This window comes from Mastigoproctus giganteus, chromosome 13 (genome assembly GCF_048544385.1).
Source record: "Mastigoproctus giganteus isolate SK-2022 chromosome 13, ASM4854438v1, whole genome shotgun sequence".
In the NCBI taxonomy this organism is placed as follows: Eukaryota; Metazoa; Arthropoda; class Arachnida; order Uropygi; family Thelyphonidae; genus Mastigoproctus; species Mastigoproctus giganteus.
The window spans coordinates 125,021,635-125,039,756 of NC_143587.1; the positions used below are offsets into that span (position 1 = coordinate 125,021,635).

The 18,122-nt window shown below is 36.0% G+C and overlaps 1 protein-coding gene across 1 annotated transcript in view; it reads left to right on the forward strand.

Annotated features, from left to right (window-relative positions):
- Positions 1-18,122, forward strand: part of ERp44 (Endoplasmic reticulum protein 44) — a 229,172-nt gene that overhangs the window by 80,429 nt on the left and 130,621 nt on the right. The window contains exon 7 of the mRNA XM_090387925.1: positions 3,023-3,080. Coding sequence (XP_090244051.1) covers positions 3,023-3,080 — 58 coding nt within the window. The remainder of the gene's footprint in view (positions 1-3,022; positions 3,081-18,122) is intronic.

Below are 18,122 nucleotides of genomic sequence, written 5' to 3' on the forward strand. Positions count from 1 at the left end.
GAATCATGTCCTCATTACTAAAGTAAAGAACTTATAGCAGAAATACCATCCCCTTTCTGTTTATTAGGTGACTAATGAATACTATCCATTATGGGAATCTCCACATATGGATAACAAAGGGAAGATAATTGATTGTATCCTAGATTGATTGTATCATTTACCAGCAGGATCTTTCACAGTTGTTGTTGTTGACCTATCTCTGTGCTCTCCTGTTTTAGCTCTATATACAAAGTGAATAGTGCTAAATGACCTGCTTGGTAGCGATCATTTATAAATTGCAAACAACACATGCAGAACAAAAGAAAAGATTCAAGTTCTCCAAAGCAGACTCAGAAACTTTCTCCATTAATATTGCACTGAACGACCATATCATCCAGGTGGAATCAATAGATAAAATCACCAAGCAAATACTAACAGCAGCTGCCAAAGCAATTATTTAATCAAAAACATCCTCCTACTAACCATTGGTGGAATGATTTGTATAATAAAGGAAAACAAGAAATGAATAAAGCATGGACATTTTTGTAAGTATCTTACAACCCAAAATATGATTATTACAAAAGGCTAAAGCAACAAATAAGACAAACAGCAAAAAAAAAAAAAAAAACCCTCCTGGATATGGTTTGTTTCAGGTATTGCTAAGAATAAAGATACCAGATTAACATGGATAAAATACAGCAGTTACATAGTAAATATCCACTGACATCTTTTCAATTGGAATGGGTAGGACTTATTAACATCAGTAATTGATATGAAACATCTTTTCAAAACCTTAGCTGAATGGTATAAGAAACTTTACTACCAATATTTACCTTTTGTACAATCAGCCTTTCACAGTACATGATATTAAAAAATCTTTATCCAGAACACGCACCAGTGCTGCTGGTTCAGACATTATTTATAACATCATGCTAAAACAGTCAAATAAAACAGCATTAAGTTCCCTGTTGATTTTTTGTAATCATATATTGTCCGAAAACTCGTACTTGCAATCTTGGCAGCATTCAATTGTTTTAGCCTTCCTGAAGCCTGGAAGAGATCAATCAGATTTACATAATTAAATACCAATCTCTCTCATATTGCTTAGACAGAGTATTAGAAAAAATTATACATAAGCATCTCACATGGTTTCTTGAAACAAAAAATTTAATGAACAAAATCCAGTATAGTTTCAGATGAAATAATCTACACTGAACTTTTTATGGCCAAAGTGGAATCAAATATCTGTAACACATTCATTAGAAAGGAACATCTAGTCATGGTGAGTCTTGATGTGGAAAAAGCTTTGGGCAACATGTGGAGATTTGGCATTCTTCAAGACCTTCTAGCTAAATTGACCTTGTCTAAATTTGCAGATGATTGGTAGAGTAGTTAATGATCACCGCCAAGCAGAGCTTCTTCAGAGTAACCTAGATAGACTTCGGGAATAGTCAGAAAAATGGCAGCTATGCTTTAATCTATCAAAGTGTAAGGTATTGCACCTGGGGAACAGTAACCCCAAAATAACTTGTATACTTGGTGGGGTTGAACTAAAGCCAGTAGTCGAGGAAAGGGACTTGGGTATTACGATACGGTCAGACATGAAGTTCTCCGAGCATTGTAGAGTGGTTGCAAGGAAGGTCCATGGTGTCCTATCAATGATTTATCGAACAATTGTGAGTAGAGATAAGGATGTCATAATCCCATTATATAAGGCTGTTGTTAGACCACACTTGGAGTACTGTGTTCAGGTATGGAGACCACACCTAAAGAAAGACATTGTGCTTCTTGAAAGGGTCCGAAGATGGGTAACTCGGCAAAAGGGCGTCCATATGAGGAAAGACTTTGAATATGTGGGTTGCAGAGCTTGGAAACTAGGCACCTTAGAGGAGACTTGATTGAGGTGTTTAAGGCTCTGAGAGGCATAAGCAAAATGAATAAGGGCAAAATTTTCACGGTTATAAATGATTCTAGAACAAGGGGCCATAATTTTAAGTAATGGGGATGTTTAGACTGGATTGTAGGAAGTTCTATTTTAGCCAGCAAAGTTATAAATTTGTGGAATAAGTTACCTATTATGGGTGGTAGAGGCTGGTAGTTTGGGGAAATTCAAAGGGTCAGCTGGATAATTACCTATGGGAGGAGGGAAACACTAAGGTTGTCTATTTCCTTTTCTCTTATTATTTTTTATTTTTTTTTGTTATTTATTATTATTTTTTTTTTTTGTCTGGTGCAGCATAAGCCTTCCTTGCACCATGCTGCTCATAATTAGTCAATCTCTGGGTGGGAGGAGTCTCCCCTTCAAAATAGTCATAATTTTCAACTTGTACAATATATGTGTATAAACACACTTTGTGCAGAAATTTATAATACATAAGGCATGCGAACTGATTTATTATGGTGCCTCCGTAGCCAGGTGGTCAGGAGCAGCAGTGCGTAGCACACGCTTCTTGATTAGACTGGGGTTCAAGCCCGTGACCACCAAATACGGAGGATGCAGAAAGGTCAAAAAATGACCACCACATATTCCCGGAGCAATATGGCCTTAGTTGCTAATGCTCCTAAAAACCAAATAATAACAACAACTGATTTATTATGAAAAGGAATTGATGTACCAGAAATCTCCCCAGCATCCAACACTTTCCAAGTTTCCGAAGTATTTTTTTTTTTTTTTAATCCAGTAAACTCCAGACTAGGCAGTGGGACAAGAGATCACATATAATATGTAGATCATTTTTGTTAGCCTCCAAATTTGATTGCTCACTTATTAATTATTTAAAATAATCATTATTATTTATTTTTTATTATTCATACAATACAGGAAAAATCCCTATTGTATTTTATTCCTTCAATCAAAAATACCGCAATAAAATTATACATTAAATTATGAAGATATTTTAAAATTGTGCTTAGATTACAATAAAAAGTACTTTGATTTAAATGATAAAACATTTGGCTAACTTATTTTATTTATTTATTTATTTTTTTTTTTTGTGTGTGTGTCCTGAAATGCCCTTCTCTTAATTTATACTTATGTATTTAGGACCATTACCCCTCCTCACGGTACTGATAAGATAGTGTTCAAGCCTTCAAAATCAAAGGTATGTATTTAAAAACATTTTTAACCTATGCAGGAGTTAATTTGTAAATATTCATTAATTTTTTAATTAATAGTTTTTTTGGGTGTTTTTAATTGTACCAGACAGTTCTCGCTTTATGAGTTCCCGGGTTTACGAGTTTTTCCCCCCCGAAGTATCAAGTATCAACAAAATTGAAAATATGAACATTAATTGCAAAAAATGAATGTTAAACATTTATAAATACCACGTTCCAAACCACAATACAGTGTACCCCACTTTACGATATTAATCAGTTCCAGAGACACCATCGTATCGTTAAAATACCATAATGTGAACCCAATTATTAACACATTGTTTTTTTGGTAATTCGTTTCAAGATCTTGGAATTTGAAATTTTTGCTGTATAACCAAGCTGTTTATCTCTCTAAAATGTCATTTTTAAGGTCAAGAGCGTGACCTTAAGGCCATATAAAAGGTCGTGAGCATAGTTTGTAACTTGTGTTAGTTACCAATTCAAATCATTAAAATGCACTACACTTTCATCGTCATCATATGTTCCGTTATAAGAATCAGTTTTGAACGCCTTTGTGATATTTTTCTAAAGCACATTTCTGGAGGTCACTGCCATAAAACAATTTGCACTTTCTGGTTTATATGGCTGTTCTGTTACTGCAAGCAATTATAAACGGGTAGTAAACTCTGTCTTCTTGCATTTGTGAAAATACCGATAACTGGTTTTTTACGTTATCATGGTGAAATCTGTTTCCCCTTTACTTGAAATCTTCAATTGTATAAAAAACATAAATAAATTTTCAGAATCTTCTATTCATTCCTTTTTTTAAGCTTCATAAACTTGTTACTCATAGAATTGCCCATGGAATATCTATAGAAAAAACAATGCATTTGGTAAAAACCAAAGTTCTTTGTTACATAGAGTGGAAGAGCCTGTGAGAGGTGGGTCACTAATTAATCTGACTGCCCTCTTTTGGATAGAGCCTTGGAACTCAAAGGGGGATTTTGTTCCCATATATTGGGTGTTTCCCTCAGATGTGGGAATAATATTCTAGGTAGGGCAGATTTTAGAATTTTAGAGTCGGTGACTGTTTAGAAGAAAAGTCACAAAAAAAGAAAATCTAGTTCTTTTCATTGTCGAGGGAGCAATATTTGTGATATGCCAATGCCAAGAGAAGTTAGAAATCAAAATCAGAGTTATCCTCAAAGGATGTGTGGTCACGTGGAGAAATGTGATTGTTATTGAAGATGAACACTGTAGCAACAGACCCTAATTTTGTGAGAAATAAGGAAGACTGAGTTTTAGAAAGAGTTGAGATAACTTACTTATAAGCTTATATTTTCTTGGTCCCATTGGAGAATTACCTAGAGATTAGCATTAATTAAGGAATTGGTGATAGATACTCAAACGGCTGAAATTGTTTGTATAGGGAAGAGATCTTGAAACTGAAAGAAAAATGGCAGGTAGTGTGCTATTATTGGCAGACTGCAGACAAATTTCATTCATTAGAATAAGGTTACTAATATTACAGGAGTAAAGGGTGGAAGGAAGAACATAACTGTGGGGAACCATTGAATTTGTCCAAAGGTGAGAACTGTAAGTCAGGATATCACTATTGAATCGACACTGATGGAATTCATATTGCCAATCATTGATTAGATGGCAGTTTCGAGATTGTGGGAGTTTACAGTTGATTATGGGTTTTTCCTTTACTGTGGAAAGAGTTGAAGTAGGTACTGTGAGGTAGTAATTGGAAAGGAGGGATATTTCACCCTTTGTAATAATTGGCTGGATGTGAGCAAATTTCCATGCAGAAGGTAAAACACCAGTGGAAAAATTGTGTGGAATGCTAACACAAAACACAAGGAAGTCTGGAGCATGGGCTTTGAGAACAAGTAGAGAAATGCCAATCAAGGCATTAGAATTATTCAGGATTCTAATATCCTTTTGATGGAAGATTACAGGAGGCATTGTATGGAATGTGTTCACTTGATCATACTTTTGGTAATATAGCAATGCATGCAATATTTATTTAAAAAAAAAAAAAGGACGATGTCTGATAAATATATATATATATATATATATATTTTTTTTTTTTTTTCGATTTTAATTATAAAAGTATAGTACATATGTATAGGAACAGTTTGCATTTGTAGTATATTTCATTCTGTTACATCAATGACAGATTAGCTTGCAATCTATTTAATATTATTATATTAATGGATATATTAGCCATTAGTTCATGTTATCCAATACTGAATGAATCGTAAATATGATCAGATTTCGTTTTCTTATTATTGTTGGGATTGATATTAAAAATATATTTTGGAACAGATTAAGTGAAACAGAACTAGAACATATGTGCCCAGTGCAACAGTCTATGATGCAATTAATCATTTGTCAGTTCTCGAGGGACCTAATGGAGTTTAATTATACACATAGGTGCTAATGACATTAAACACAGAGTATGGGTTATGCTGGGGGGAAAAAGTAATTTAGGACAAACTGTAATTGTTTGTAATCCTTTTCCAGGCATGATAGGAGGGATTTCATGATGCGAGATTTTTTAATTAATTTTAGAGCTTAAGGCACCCTGAGAGGCCTTTAGGGGCAATTTTTTTATCTGCTTATGCTATCCCAGATAGTAATTTATTTTACAGGGATACCATAAAATTAAACAGAAGTTGAACAAGAGTCCTTGCAGATGTCATCGAGTCTAAGGGTTCAGTGAATCCGCTGTTAGGGGGAAAACGAGGGAGATAACGTACAATTAGATAATGGCCTGTGTAAAGGCCACACCTGCATTCTTTCTGAGAATTTGAATGATAGGCATTTGGGGTTCACTAGTGAATTGTAGTTCCAGCAGTTCGTGGTTGATGAGGCATCACTTAACTATGTGAAAGGATGTGATTAAATTTATGTACTGCAGACTGATGGCAGCATAATATGCTTTAATAATTGTGAGGGATGTATTAAGGAACTGAATAAACATAGGCATAATTAGACTTAATATGGGAAGGGAGTTGAAATTTTTCTCTCTTGCATATTGGTACTTTTTACAACTAACGTTGACTTTAAATAAAATTTACTATCTATAAACTGTATCTGCTGTGAAAACTGAGTGTAATTGTGTACAGAATTATATATCAACAAAGTTCTCATTAGAACCTTTCAATCACTACCCTAATCACTGATAATATTTACCTGGTTATATTGAAGGAGGCTTCAAAGAAACGCATCTAACCCTTGGAATTATTTGTGAAGTCGTCCCCTTAGATGTTTGAGAAGAGTCGATACTTTGCCATTCCATTGTCGGGGGGACCATGGATAAGGTGGGTAACTATAGATTAATCAATTTGGCCTCGGTGGTAAGGGGAAGGTGCATTATAGGATTACCTTTGTAGGTGTAATGTCCACAGATTTTTTCCTTTACAGTTTTTGTAAAGGGAAAAATCTTAGTTGACCAAACTGATAAGCTATTATGATGTAGTCAAGGAGTTAGGTGCAAGAAACAATTTTGATATTACAGTGGTCCCCCAATTTACGATTGGTTCACTGTACAATCAAACCACTTTACGATGGACTCTCCATAATAAAATACTGTTCACTGTATGATGTGTAGTAAGTACCGATTATTGTGATCACATTTGCGAATTGAATTTTAATTTTATTAAATGGCAATTCTAATAAATGAAAATGGGGAGGAATATTATCCACAGACTATAAAAGTAAAGATGTAAAGCAAAAATTTACACTTTATTGCCTTACCAATTAACAAAATTAAATGATACGTGAAATTCGATAGAATATTTTCCAGAGGGTTGGGAAAATAAAAAAATTTACACATATGTACATAGCTTGATTAACACTAATAATATACATACTAACTAATTGATATTTCTGTTCACTGACTTTTTTTTTGTAAAATTTAAAACAGTAAAAAAAGATAAGCAGTCAATAACAAAAACACAGCATGCACAAATTGCAACTAACACAACACGTGCAAGTGACACAAGGAGTACCAAGTTTACAAAGCTTAAAAAATAGGAATGAAGAGAGGATCCTGAAAATTTATTTGTTTTTTATATGATTGAAGATTTCATGGATGGGGAAACACGTTTCACCATAATAATATAAAAACTCACAATTCCAGCTATCGGTATTATCGCAAATGTTGATTGAGGTACTACCTGTTTATAATAGGTTGAGGTTACTACATGTTTATAATAGATTGCACTGACAGAAAATTGAACATGTGATAACGATGAAAGTGTAGTACATTTTAATGACTTGAATTGGTTTTTTGAAATTTGATTCTATAACGTGGCTGATTCTACTAACCACTGATCATGTTAACTGGTACTTATTTATTTCGCTTTATGGTGGGCTTGTGATGGTTTCCGACTGGGCCATGTGGTCCTTCCTCTCAGCCAATAGCAGCATTTGTAAATGCTGCTATTGGCTGAGAGTTTTTTGGTTTTGGTTTTTTGTTTTTGCATCCTTTAATTGAAGTGCTTTTTTTGTGTTTGTGCTTATTTGACATAAATTTACTGTATTGAATTCATGTACATACAACATTGTGTAAACTGATATGGCCCCTAAAGAGCACAGTAAGAAGAAAATTTCAATTAAAATTAAACAAGAAAAAACATGATGATGATGATGGTGCTAAAATTAGTTCATTGGTGCGTGAATGTGGTTTTTCTCAGTCAACCATTCCTACCATAGTGAAACAAAAAGAAAATCTTGAAAAAATCAAAAAGTGATAAATCTAACACAGTCCAAAAGTGCAAAAACTGATTGTAGAAATGGAAAGGCTTTTGTTTTTGTAGATAAAAGAAAATCAAATGAAGGGTGATAGAGTTCCTGGACAATACATTTAAAAACATGCAAAGCAGATTTTTAATGACTAAAAGGCTAAAGCACTTTCAACTAGTGATATAAAAAATGGGGACTTTAAAGCCAGCAAAAGTTGGTTCGACTGTTTTAGGAAAAGGACCGACATTAAATGTGTCATAAGGCATGGAGAAGCTTGCAGTGCTGATCAGGAAGAAGCTGAAAACTGAAGGTGGAGTTTCAGGAGCTTGTTGAGAAGGAGGGTTATCGTCCTCAACAAGTCTTTAATACAGACGAAACAGGCCTCATTGCCTGGGCATAACTCTATGAAGGATAGGCTTGTACTGCTATTGGGGTCCAATGTCTCTGGAGATTTTACACTTAAGCCAATATTGGTTTATCCCGCAAACTCCAAGAGTGTTTAAACAGCAAAAGGTTATCAAAGACAGGTTGGATGTTTTCTGGCGGTGTAACAAGGACAGGTGACGACCTCTTTAATGAAGGGGTAGTTGAAGTGTTTTGTCCTTCAGTCAAAAGCTACTTAGAAAAGAACAAACTTCCTTTTAAGGCACTGATCACTGCTCCTTGCCATGATACCAAACTTGCCTGACCTTTGGAGGGCGATTTGGCTTTGTTAGTGTCAAATTTCTCCCACCCAATACCATCCTTCTGCTTCAGCCAATGGATCAGCAAGTGATTGCAAACTTTAAAAAAATTTTCACAAAGAAGATGCCAAGTGCTTGAAGAGACTTCAGGAGACAGAGCCATCACCTTAATGAAATTCTGGGAGACCAGGTTTAACATCTTAGATTGTGTAAAAACCATTGTGAATTCTTGAAATTAAGTTTCTGCTTGGTGCCTCGATGTAGCCTGGAAGAACTTGTGGCCTTCAGTGAATTCCTCATCTTGGACTGAGGTCAGCTCCCACACTTATAGCCCACCCTAAGACTAGCCCTTTGCAATTGCTTTCTCCTCAGGCAGATGTTCACTACAGTCCAAGAAATTGACAGCGACCTCTACAAATTTGCAAAGGATCAAAAATACCGGAGACAAGTCTTTGATAGCCTAACCACAACCAGGCAGACTGCACGTTAGTGTGGGCAATATAATAATGTTTAATATATTGTAAATAATTTTTAAAATTTATTCTGTTGTTGGCTCTGGGAGATGAACCCAAATCTTGATGAGGGCCCTGTTCCTCAAGACTGTGACTGCCATATTTTTAATGGCAATCGGCAATATTTGTTAATTCCCAACATGATTAATGATGCATATTGAAAATAAAAATAGTGTATAAGGAATATAGTAACTTACTTTTGTATCATTGTGACAGATAATTTTTAAATTATCAAGTAATTTTTTTAAAACAAAAGTTCTATCTTATAAAGTGGTTGTCAAGAGATTTTTTTCTTGACAATCTTTTGCTATTAAAAAAAAAAATTAATCATAACATTTTAATTATTGGACAAATTAAATGAAATCTACATTGTGTGCTCACTCAGGTGGTGCCTACAAGTAATTGTAACCATTGAAGAAATGAGTACATGCTGCATTTGTTTTAAGTTATGTTTTGAATTTTTTTGATATTCACACTAAATTTGTTGTTTGGGTGATGTTCACTTGGTTTGTTCTATATTTATCTTTTAGAAGAGTTCGTGTTGTTATCACATGATATACCATTATGCTTTGTTGATTAATGAGGTAATTTGTCATGGAAGGTCATATTATATTCTATCCATTATATACGAGGTGTATCAATAAAGTTCCCAGACTGGTGCTGGGAACTTTATTGCCAAAAATATATAAAATGGATTTTTTTTTTTTATTCCAGTGGGTCACAGCAACAAGCTTTACAATTAGCATTAGCATTAGTAGAGGCATTTGATGCAAGAAAGCAAGCTTATGCAGCATCAGCCAAAAAAAAAAAAAAAAAAAAAACCCTTCCACTTCACCCCTCTGTTCGTTCAAAATACCTGTCCAGCTGAGCCTTAAACTTATTTAGGCTATCAACCTCCACCACAAGGGATGGCAGTCTGTTCCACCAACCAACCACCCGCTGGCTAAAGGCAAATTTCCGCACGTCTATCCTACATCTGTCTTTCCTCAATTTGAATTTATGCCCTCTCAGGTGATTTTTCTGAGCTAGAGGAAGAATCCCATCAGCATTGAGCATGCTTAAACCATTCAAGGCTTTATACACCTCTATCAGATCACCTCGCTGGTGCCTAGTCTCCAGACACTGTAATTTGCAAAACTTAAGCCTTTCTTCGTAAGAGCACCCCTTTGTTCCATTCACTAATCTTGTTGCCCTTCTCTGTACTCGTTCCAGCAGCTCTACATCCTTCTTGAAATGAGGCCTCCAGACCTGTATACAGTACTCTAGGTGTGGCCTGACCATTGCCTTATACAATGGAATAATCACCTCCTTATCCCTGCTGGAAAAATTCCTGTATATCATTGACAATACTCCATGAGCTACTCTTGCAGCCCGTCTGCACTGCTCAGAGAACTTCATATCTGCCTGCACAATCACCCCCAAGTCCCTTTCATTCTCTACCACTGTCAGTGTAGTACCACAGAGTTGATACGTTGCTCTGGGGTTGCTTTTTCCCATGTGTAGTACTTTACATTTGTCAATATTAAACTTCATTTGCCACCTCTCAGCCCATCTGCTCAACCTTTCCAGATCCTGTTGCAGCAGCATAGTGTCAGTAGTGTCCTTGACAACCCTGCCAACCTTTGTGTATCATCTGCAAACTTGGACATTAAGCTTGATATACCATCATCAATATCATTTATAAATACAGAAAACAATAATGGACCCAACACTGAGCCCTGAGGGACTCCATTAATAACATTAGTCCACGATGAGCAGTGTCCATTGATTACCACTCTTCTCCCCCTCAACCACCCCTTTATCCATAGCAGCAATTTGCCTCCAATGTCACACTGCTCCAATTTGTGTAGCAGTCTTCCATGTGCAACAGTATCAAAAGCCTTTCTAAGATCCAAGTATATAATATCAAAGTTATTCCCTGCATCCAGTTCTTTTGTGACTGCATCATAGTGTCCAATCAAGTTGGTCAGGCAAGACTTCCCCTTAACAAATCCATGCTGTGTCTGAGCTATAACTGAAGTCTTGTCTAAATGATCCTGCAGTGCTTCTTTAACCAGTGCCTCCATTAATTTTCCTGGAACAGAAGTTAAGCTCACAGGTCTATAATTACTTGTGTCAGCCTTTGATCCTCCTTTGTGAATTGGGGTCACATTTGCACATTTCCAGTCTATGGGTACCTCCCCTGAGTCCAAGGAAGCTGTCATAATTATGGCTAAGGGTTTGCTTACTTCCTTTGCTGCCTCCTTTAATATAACTGGATAGATCCCATCCACCCCGGGTGCCTTTCTTGTGTTTATCTTCAACAGTTTCTCCTCCACTTTACTCCCAGTTATTTCAAGATTCTGTAGCTTACTGCTAGAGTTGAATACACCTCTGGCATTCCCCTTGCTGAATAACTCCTCATGTGTGAATGTCGATGCAAAATATTCATTTAGTTTGTTAGCTACCTGAGCAGGATCATCAACAGTTGACCCATCAATATCAAGTGGACCAATCTGATTCATCCCCTTCCTTCTAGAGTTTACATAAGTAAAGAACTCTTTGCTGTTTTTCTTTGCATCCCTTGCCAAGGATTTCTCGTAATCTGCCTTCGCCTGCCTAACCTCCTTTGTAACTTGGTTGCATATCAACTTGTATCTATCATAGGCTTCTGTGTCATGTGTTAATTTGTAAGTATCCCATGCATTTTTCTTCTCTGCCATATGCCTCATTAGTTCATCTGACATCCATTTTGGCCTAAACCTTGAACAAGATTTCTTAGTTGGTATGTAAAGCCTAGTAGCTTCCAAGATAAGTTCTTTGAATGCTTCCCATTTTGAATTTGCTGTTGGTAACATCATCAGTTGGTCCCACTGTATAGAATTTAAATACTGTCTCAGTCCATCGTAGTCGCCTTTACGGAAGCAATAACCCTTCCCTTTACCCCTAATGGTAGTTACCTCTTTCAGTAAATCCCACTTTAGCACACTGTGATCACTGCTGATAATCAAATCAAGAGTATTACTCCCTCTAGTTGCCTCCCGAACATGCTGATGTAGAAAACAATCATCCAATAAATCCACAAAAGCCCTGCTAGTGTGTGAGTAACCAGCCCCCAAATTCCAGTCAATATCTGGGAAATTAAAATCTCCCATTATAAGACTCTCTGATTTACTGGCCCACTCTATTTCCCTGTACAGTTCCTTATTATACTCATCAGAGTCATTAGGCCTATAGCACACTCCTACTCTCAATTTTGATCTCCCAATGCTGCTTATGTCACACCAAACTGACTCAACACTGCACTGTCCAGCGATGTCGACTGGCTTCACTTCCTTGGTTTTTATGTGTTTCTTAATTAATAGCATAACCCCTCCCCCCCTTCCTGCCCTGTCTATCCTTTCTGTAGACGTTGTACTCCCCAAATTGCAGTTCTGCATCCCTTATATCTGTGTGACACCACGTCTCTGATATCCCAACAATATCTGCCTTTGATGTTTTGAGCAATACCTCAAATTCATCAAATTTATTTACTAAACTCCTAGCATTGGTGTACACGCAAGTATACCTGCACCTGTTTCTATTCTTAGCTACCCTAACACAACCCATGTGTTTACTTGTACCGCAATGGCTCCCGGCAGTCTCTGAAATACCATGCATCTTGTTTTTCAGGCTTCTGCTCATTCTAATAGAAGCAGTGCAAGAATCTCTTTCACCTCTGCCAGTGGCTACTGTCAATCTATTGGTCTTTGTCTCCCCCCAAGCTAGCAGTTTTCCGACCCACCTAACACTGCCTCGATAGCATCAGCAAATATTCTTGCACCCTTTCTATTTAAGTGTATCCCATCCCTGTAGAAGCAATCTCTCCTGTTAACAAGTACATTCCAGGCTGAAAAAAATGGTGAATTGCTCAGTTATGATATGAGATAAGTGCTTGGATAACTGAGTGTTGCAGTCCTGTAGTCAGAGAAATTACTTTTGAAAATGCAGGGGCATGAAAAGTTTGAAAATAAACAGAAATTAGTATATTGTAGTTCAAACTTCCTCCAACAGATATTGTCTAATATTCTGACAGGTTGCAAGTAACAACCAGTTTCGTTAGCAGCGTTAATTCTGTGTCATAATTTTGCATTGGAGTAATGAATGAATATCAAATATTTCTTTAAACTGGGAAAATCTGCAACAGAAATGTGTGAATTGTTAAAAACTGTTTATGGTGATGAAGCGTTAAAGTCATACCAGTGTATTTGAATGGAATAAGCAGTTCAAAGACAGACATGAGGATGTTTGCAATGATCCAAAAAGTGGACATCCATCAACCTCTTGAAATGAGGGCAGTTGCAGAAGTTTGGGAAATTGTGACAAGAGATTGCAACTCATTAGCCATAATTCTGAGGGTCATTTGACGCTCAGAATTATGACTAATGAGTCAGATATGAATAAGGAGACAATTTGAAATTTTGTATGTAGATTTTGGAAAAAGGAAGCTCCTTGTAAAATTTGTGCAGCACAGCTCCACAGATGAGCAGAAGCAGGGAAGTGTGTGATCATGCAAAGACTTCATCCAGACTTGTCAAACAATCCTAATTTCTTTGACTGTATTGTCAGTGGAGATGAGTGTTGGGTGTTTCAGTACAACCCTGAGATGAAGTGTCAGAGCATGCTGTGGACTTCAAAATCATTATCAAGTTCCAAATAGTTTTGTTTACAAAAGTCCAGGATCATGACGATGCTGATCATGTTTTTCGACAAACAGTGTTGAATCATGGAATTTGTACCTGAAGGAGGGTGACTCGGTGCTGAGTTCTAAGTACGTGCACTTCAAAGGCTATCGAAGTGCATTTCTTGGGTGAAGCCATAATTTCAAGAGAAAGGTAGCTATTCTCGCCTATTCCACACTTGTGAAGATAGTTCTGTTGAAACATGACTTTGTATAGATCAAACATCCACTCTACTCTCCTAATCTAACACCAGCAGCTTCTTTCCCAAGGTGAAAACTACCTTAAAAGGATTTCCTAAGACATCGTCTCTTTCCACAGCTTTTATGCTCACTCTTTTCAGAAACTTAGAATGATGTAATGAGTGCCTTCAATCAGGTGGTGATTACTTCCAATAGAATAAATCCATTTTTGAGCTCCTTTACTGTGTTCTTTTTATTGCCACACCTCATATATACAGTGCTTTTTTTTGTAAAAAAATAGGTGCCAGTACTCATTCTTTGCTATCAGGAAAAATTGAAAAGTAAACTAAGAAATTATATTGTTACTTCAGTTGTAATGTTTTTGGAAAAAAAACAACCAATTAAGTATATTAACACAGTTTTTTAAGCATAAATTTATTATACAAGCAATAAAAAAATAAGTAAAATGTTTAAAAAAATAAGCAAAAATAAGTAATAAGTAAAAATAAGTACCAAGTAAAAACTAATGAGGAAAAATGATTTCAAAATAAAGTTTTATAGAATATTCCAAATTTTTATTAAGTTTTCATCCGACACAATATTCCGACTTTTCTTATTGTTTTTTGTCTGTTGCTGAATGACGTTTCCGGAGCAGCCACAAATCGACATATTTTGCTAGATTGAAGTGTGTCAGCAGTTGGGCTACAATTTTTAGAAGAATTGTAGTGAAGAAATTGTTTTTGTCATCAACGAAGCTCTGGTTGCGCTGACGATCAGATTCATTTGTGAAAATCCTCGTTCACATTCACTTTTAATTTCATTCTCACCAAATGTCACTTGAGAGTTAATATCTTCGGGCCAATGTTTCTTATCAAGTACTTGGGCCGATGCTGCCAATTCAGCATTTTTACTACGAAGCAACCTGTTTTCTACTGATTGTTTCAAAGTTCTGTAAAATGCTTCTGGATCGATTGGAGAATAATTTCTGTAATCTGTTCCATGAAGTGAAGCTCCTTGAAATCATAGATTTTTGGCAGCATTTCTGTAATACTGTCCTGGAACTGTTTGTCTTTCGTGAAAAAGTTGTACAATAATTTCTACTTTATATTTGCCCTGTACAAATCCCCTGTATCACGCTCCTGCAAGTCCAAACTCAAATCTGATAATTCTAGAAGAGCATCACACATTAAACCAAGTCTAATATAAAGTTTGTAGTCGTAATTTTGTTCTGTAATCCTTCATATGTGCATTTTTCTTTTTCTTTTTTTTTTTTTGGCCTCGCATCGAGTCATTCTTTGCTTCTTGAAGATGGTTTACTAATACCTTATAGTTATTCCAAACAGACCGGAAACTTGACACCACCCATCGTGTGCTTAAAATTCTGCCAATTTTCAATAATTTTCAATATTTGTCAATAAATGCTTTAAATCTATCAATACCTACAATGGATTTCACAGTATTGCCAACTGATAGTTCTAATCGGCAATTAGTGTAATGCTATACTATTAAAGAAGGCAATTTCTTTCATTAGTTTCATAATGCCACTTTTACTATCCATAACAGCTGCACCATCACATGTGACACAAAGTAAATGAGTTTTTAAATATTTTTCTATCATACCGTATATGACTGAAGACAATCGAGCAGAGAATCAAATATCCCTTTTGCAGTAACACTTCAATCAAGTTCAGAAACAAATTTACGGGAGATCTGATTCCACTGTCAAATGTATAAGTTCGAACATAAACGATTAAAGTGGATTTCTTACTCACTGTGGCCGATTTGTCAATTATCAATGAAATTTTTGCTGTTTGACATAATGATTTTATTAGCCAAATTTTTCTAATTTCATCACTAATGTGGTTCAAGATGTTAATGCAAGCGTTAGTTGAATGAAGAATATGACCCATGTCAATCTCATTTAATTCTTATAGGTCAATCTCTGATTCAAAATTATAAAAAGACTGATTTTCTTTGGCCACATTATATGCGGTGTGAAAAATTTTTAATGTTATTAATTTTTCGTGAGATAAACTTTTTAAACACAGATTTTCAAGGGCTCTTTCTCAGCTTTTGCAACTAGTTTTATAGCCGTTTTATGTCCAGCTGTTTCCTTGTGATCGGAAATTTTTTTATTAAGGACAGTAGCTGTTGCTGTCTGCTTTTGCCAAAATAGGTAACCCCATTATTTTCCCATTCCTTAGAAATCTTCATGCCCATCTTCTTTTCCACTCCAACAGTTCCAGTTTGATATAATATACGGCACAGTTATTTTTTTGATCAGCAGTCCAGCAACTTGGCCAGTCATCCCTTGCTATTTGGAGGCTGATACCATCAGGAACAAAAACAGTCTTTGACATAGTCTCTGTAGTTAAGTCTTCACTCATATTTTCACTTGTTTTTAATTTCTTAACTGTAGAAGGTGAAAAGAAACTAGTAATTCTTTTCATTTTTAACTTTACGGCTCAAAGCAATTTTTTTTAATACTAATTCACTCACAACCTTGTTACCGCATGGGAAGTTAAATAAAACTATTGTCTCTGAATTGAAAATGCACAAATACAAAGTTATTAGTGTGGAACAAACTTTTATATTGTAACAAAATTTGCAGAAAAACTTGTGGGAAACCAATATGAGCCTTTAGGACATGCATTTCCAAAGTGGGAGGAGTCAGGAAAAAGGTACAAGGGTTTACCGAAATGGGTATTACTTCTTAGATGAACAGAACACCTGCGAAAGTGGGATAACCTCTAATGGAATAAATCTACAGTCGGAGCTCTATATAATGAACTCCATTGTTTGCTTGCAAAAAATTCGTTAAACAACAATTTCATTATAAAAAAATATGACCTTTTCAACAGTGAAAAATATTGTAATTCAACATTCAGAAATACAGTAAAAGATGGTAAATAAATCAGAAATGAGTGAGAATAAATAAATTTTTTAACATTTCAAAACAGTTTATTAATACAACATATTAAGATATGATTTCCCCCTCCCCCTACGTACATGACGTGCACAATATTAGTACACTTAAGAATTATTTTGCAAAATATTTGGTTGTCTTTTGTTATACTCTGGATTTGCTGTACATCAATCACTTAAGAAATGTCCGCATTTGTTTTATCATACCTTGTATTTTCAGGAACATTTTCTTCACATTGCAGGCCACAACAAAGTTTCAAAAGCTGCCAACATTTCATGTTTAGAAGGTTTAATACCTTCGTTGTTCTCGTATTCCTTCTCTCATCATTGATCTTGTTATTTGAACTAGTTCTTAAATTTGAAAATTTTTTTTTTTTTTTTTTTTAACTGTCCAAAATGTTGGAGTAATTCAGGTACTGTGATCATTTAAACAGAGATAGGCAAAATTGTGGATAATGCACTTCCGTGAAACAACAGTTGATTATTTGTCAGAGTAAAAGAAAACCACTCTCTCCTAATTCTCAAACAAGGCGCTTACAGTAGAATGTTGACCAGAGTATGTCCGCATCGGGAATATCCCTTGCCCAGCATGACTTCTAGGTATAGTGTATAGTGTGTTTAGGGTCTAATGGCACCAGGGGTTTCCCCCATCTCCGTGTAGTATACATTGTGGTGTGATATAGAACACTGTAGAGGCCAGAGGTTTAAAAGTGTATGGATATTGTGGTGTGTAATGTTTTGTACCGTTGTTCATCTGGTCTTTTAGCCATTGGGTCTTAAATGAGACCCACCATTGCCCACACTATACCTCGTGGAGGCAGACCAGGTACACCAGTATTTTAGAAATTTACTATTTACTCTGGCAGGTTCTGCCACCTAATTTCCTGAGATTTCAGTGGCTAGGACCTTAAAAAAAGGGGGAGGGAGGGGGGAGAAACGCTAGAAATTGGGTCAGGCCGAAAGAAATATAAGTTATATGGGTTAGAGTTTTTTTTTTTTTTTTTTAATTTTAGTGTGGGGCTTGTGTAGTTTTGGCAAGGATCAAACGCTAGTCGCAAGATAGCTAGAGAGGGAAGGGAGACTGAAGACTGGGGGGTGAAAGACAGAAATATGGGGTCAATAGTGAAGATAACCCCAAAAGTCGGTGGGGCAGGCCCATGCCTCACCAGGTGAGGGTAGGGGATGGCGGGGGGAGGGTACAGAGTAACCATCCCCTGCCAAGGGAAGGGAAAGAAAGTGAACAGAGTGAAGGTACCCGGGTTCAGGTCGCCTAATGATGTTTCGGCAGCAAAC